Source organism: Cajanus cajan, chromosome 9 (genome assembly GCF_000230855.2).
Source record: "Cajanus cajan strain Asha chromosome 9, NIPB_CcT2T_4, whole genome shotgun sequence".
Lineage (NCBI taxonomy): Eukaryota > Viridiplantae > Streptophyta > Magnoliopsida > Fabales > Fabaceae > Cajanus > Cajanus cajan.
Window position 1 is genome coordinate 22,122,193 of NC_138525.1, and position 4,246 is coordinate 22,126,438.

General features: G+C 33.2%; 1 protein-coding gene across 2 annotated transcripts; it reads right to left on the bottom strand.

Moving 5' to 3' along the window:
• Positions 1-1,916: 1,916 nt before the first annotated feature.
• On the bottom strand, positions 1,917-3,722 carry LOC109788584 (cell division control protein 2 homolog D). Of its 2 annotated transcripts, XM_020347348.2 has the most exons (8): positions 3,449-3,719; positions 3,231-3,372; positions 3,094-3,155; positions 2,868-2,979; positions 2,699-2,792; positions 2,537-2,606; positions 2,322-2,460; positions 1,917-2,246 (listed from the first exon to the last, which is right to left on the bottom strand). In XM_020347348.2, the coding sequence occupies exons 1-8, from the start codon at positions 3,670-3,672 to the stop codon at positions 2,154-2,156; spliced, it is 936 nt and encodes a 311-aa protein (XP_020202937.2). In that variant the 5' UTR covers positions 3,673-3,719; the 3' UTR covers positions 1,917-2,153. The 2 variants fall into 2 exon arrangements, with proteins under 2 accessions (XP_020202937.2, XP_020202936.2); XM_020347347.3 differs by having other exon boundaries at positions 3,094-3,372; positions 3,449-3,722.
• Positions 3,723-4,246: the final 524 nt, after the last annotated feature.

Consider the following 4,246-nt stretch of genomic DNA (forward strand, 5'->3'; position numbering starts at 1 on the left):
ATTAATTATAAAAATACCTTTTAAAAAAATTGGAGTGTTGCATTTGGCAGGAAAAAGGAGGCTATGATTATATGGCAATGGAAGTTTATGCAGTTCTTCAGTGCATTTGGTCAGAGAGGAATGCCATAATTTCAAAGGTCTATCTCTACCCTTGCTTCTGATGTGGTATAAGGATTGTGTTTTTGGCTTCTCTTGCATACAAATAAGCCGAGGGATTGGAAAAATTTATAGGGGTTTTTATCATTTTCATTTTGGTTTGATACTTAGCTTCTCTTTTCAATAGAATCTTTTTGTCCCTTCAGATGCATATTCTCTTCGTTTCAATCAATACCCTCTTCTTTTATCAACAAGAAGAGAACATAAGATCAACAGAATCCGTCTTGAAAACTCGAAGATAACTGAAATTCTGGCAATTAAAATGTCTATAAATGAAGAAATGAGATTATGAAATATTTGGAAGGAAAACAAATGGACAATTGAAAGTTGCTGGCCAGTATAAAGAAAAGCTAAAATAATTTTATTGCCCAAATATATTTATGCAATATAATCATCTTCCGACAAACAGTATAGTAAACATAACACCAAAAGTATGTGCTCCCTTTCTGAAATTTACCAAAGTCATGTATGCTAAACAAAAGAAACTGTTTGAACATGGTTAGCAGAACCTAGTATTAACCAAAAATTCCAAATAACTTATTCAAAATGATAGTGACTTTTGGTCAATGTACAGGGTAATCCCTCAGGAAAGTACGACTTCTCCCTTAGTCTTTTAAATTCCCCTGCCCCCTCTCTTTTCTTACTCATGACATGACAGTCAAAGTGTCGAAAGATCTTGGATATGTAACTCAAGAGTCAAGACAATATTTGCTCAACTATTTGAAATTACAAAGCTTTTATAGGACAAATCTCGGCAAATATGAAATAAAGTGTGCATTTACAAAAAAAATTATGCTACTAAAAATAAATTTTGCATAAAAAGAATATCTTAGAAACACGTGTGTTTTGAGATCTCCAACACACACCCTTTACGTTGAAGACTGAACATTTTGGTCATGAAATTTGCAAGATGCACATTTGTGGATAATTTGATAACAGTTTGATAGCAAATGACATAATAGGACCAATAAAAATCACTAGGTAGAATCTAATACAATCTTAAAATGTGAGTTTAGAGTCTTAACTCACCAAAGATGTTCTTAAATAATTATATCAATAACTATAATTTACAGCAATACACAAATTTACAGTCATTCAACACTCATCCCACAAAAAGAAAACTTCAATTTTAACGTCTTGATTTTATTTTGAGATAAATTTTCTGCATTTTGTACCATTTTTCCTTTTGTGAATGAAAATATTGAAATTTAATACTAGTAGTAATTCCTTATTACTAATAAACTTCAGAAGTATAAGATTCATCTAGCTTCACTCAACATGATATATACTCGCTATTTATGAACAAATATATAGGAACCATATAACAATGTTGGTCCACCATTCCATGCCTGAACTAAATTAGGCGTTCATCTGACATAACACCCATCTCATAATAAGATTTACCATATAAGGTTGTCAAACTTCAGAGTTTGTGTAAACTTACCGAGCTTACATAGATTCAAGTACTAAAAGATCAATAATGACATATGCATAACAAAACACTCTACAACATAACAATAATTCAACATTTCATAATAAGGCAAAGTAGAAAACTACAATAAAAAGTGTGAAATAGGATTATACAATCATAAAATAACATCCACACCCCAACTCGAACACTTAAAAGAAAGAAGATTTGCGCTGGAGAAGACATTGAATTATATCATTGACCATCCTACTATTTTATGTTAATGAAGATAATAGTGGCGGATATCTAGATGAGGAAGTTAGTAAGATAAGAAGAGGGAATTTCCATAGAATGACAGGTAAAGAACTTGATATTTTCATTAGAATGACATGTAAACATAGAAGTGATTTATTTTAGAGACTATGAAATAAATCCCAAAGTGCAATCACTCCATAACTCCTTGAATATGAAAAATATAACGGCAGAAAGTTAATCGCCCTAAAACATTACAACAAACGCTCGAGAAAAGCATAAAGCAAATTGGTAGTCATAAACTTGTACGTCCAAATCTTGGTTCAATTTGTTCTTTCTAAAGGTGCCTTTTGTCCAGATCATCAAAGTAAGGATGTTCCATTGCTTTCTTTGCAGAAATCCTCTTGGAAGGTTCATACTTCAACATTTGCTAAAAAAAAAAAAAAAAAAATTAAAAAAATATCAACAGCAGGTACTAGAAGGAGTTAGTTATGGAGAAACTTACAGATAGCAGATCCAGGCCAAGCTCATCCAAATTTGGAACAGCCGTTGACAGATTTTGAGGGTTCCATTGGGGGTATTCATGCCAGTTCATTAGTTTACTCACGCCTGGCCACATCTCTTCTTTAGGAGTGCCCAATAGCCTGCACAAACAATATGCAAAATGAAGCAAACTAAACAGGAGATGACAAACACACATCTTATTGCTAAACGCATCACCTGAATATATGAAGGAGTTGTTGCAGCTCTGAATCACCAGGAAAGAGTGCTTGTTTAGTGACAAGTTCGGCTACATTTGAGATGCAAAAAAGATTAGAAAATCCCCTACCTAACATACAAACAAGAAAACACCACTCGGTTAAACAAGATCCTTTCCCTTACCAAATATGCAGGCAACGGACCACATGTCGACAGCCATTGAGTAATGGGTAGCTCCCAAGAGGACTTCAGGGGCTCTATACCAAAGTGTTAGTATCTGAAAATAGAGACATTGGGTGTTAGAGAAGACAAAAATAAAAGGGTCTATCTTGCGTAAGTGCTGTCATTTTACCTCATGCGTGTATTTCTTAATAGGTACAGTGAATGCTCGAGCGAGTCCAAGATCTGCTATTTTAAGCATCATTGTTTTTCGGTCCATCAAGAGATTGTGAGGCTTCAAGTCCCTTCACAAACATTCAATTTTCATTGGAAAGATGTAAGATTTTATAAATAATATGTTCAAGTGCCTGCGAAATGAAAGGTAAAAAGGGTAATCCTAAACCCTAAACCTAAATTACCTGTGCAAGATTCCATGACCGTGGCAGAAAGCAACGCCCTTGCAAAGTTGGTACATCAAGCTCTGTAACAACATTGGTTTAAGAAAGCGAATATTGAATATATACAGAGAGATCTGAAAAATTGAAAAGGATTTTACTTTGACGGTTTGAGGTGGAATGTTCTCTCCAGTTTGACGGAAAGAACGGATATATTTCTTGAGATCGGTGTCCATATACTCGAATACCAAGTAGAGCACTGTCTTGCCTTCCTTGTTGAGACCTTGATTTACATTCAGTAACCTGTGGAGGGAAACACAGAGAAATGAGAAACATGAAGAAAATTAAAAATGGAATCGAATCGAATCGAATGGAATACCTAACGACATGGGGATCGCGAGAGAGCATTCGCAGAATGGAAATCTCACGGAGAGTGGTGGGAGGGACACCTTCTTCGTCCTCGTGGAGGCGAGTCTTCTTGAGTGCGACGATCCTCCCAGTGGCCTTCTCTCTTGCTCTGTACACCTTCCCGTATGTCCCTTCTCCCACCTTCTCAAGCTTCTCAAATGCCTCTTTCGCCGATAGTACTCCCGTCTCCTCCATCTCTGTTTTCTCAATTCAAAATCAGATGAAATGAATCATCTCACTCTTCAATTCAATATAAAGGCCGTTGCAACATTTTGGAATATTAATAATTCAAATATTTAATCGTTGAGCAACGGATAGTTTTTTTTGAATTTCAAATTCCGCTCCCCTCCTCCTTCTCAACACCAAATTACGAGTTGTTAATTGTAATTGTAAATACAAATACAATAAATATTTTACTTTCTTTGGAACAAAATATAATCAATCTATGCTACTAACCAGAAATATCATAAAATTATGATATATTTAATATTATACTATTAAATTAGTATTTTGAATTCAAGTATATAATAACCCCTATAATTATAAAACAAATGTTTATTTTATATAGTTATAATTTATAATAAATAATTTTTTTTTCAATAAATAATAAATAAAAAGTTAAAATTGTATTTAATTTCTTTATTTTTTTAATCTATAATTTCAATTCTTCTATTTAAAAGTAGAGATATTTAATCTTTTATTTTTAAAAATACAAAATTTTAGTCATATTATTAATTTAATGTTCGTTGATTGTTAAATATTGAAATCG

What these genes read in the sequence shown, in the direction of transcription:
- LOC109788584 (XM_020347347.3), bottom strand. Translation starts at nt 3,672, where the DNA reads ATGGAGGAGACGGGAGTACTATCGGCGAAAGAGGCATTTGAGAAGCTT. An exon ending in TTAAGAAATACACGCATGAG is followed by an intron (nt 2,793 to 2,867) that starts GTAAAATGACAG and finishes CTCTATTTTCAG; the next exon opens with ATACTAACACTTTGGTATAG. An exon ending in TTGGCCTGGATCTGCTATCT is followed by an intron (nt 2,247 to 2,321) that starts GTAAGTTTCTCC and finishes TTTTTTTTTTAG; the next exon opens with CAAATGTTGAAGTATGAACC.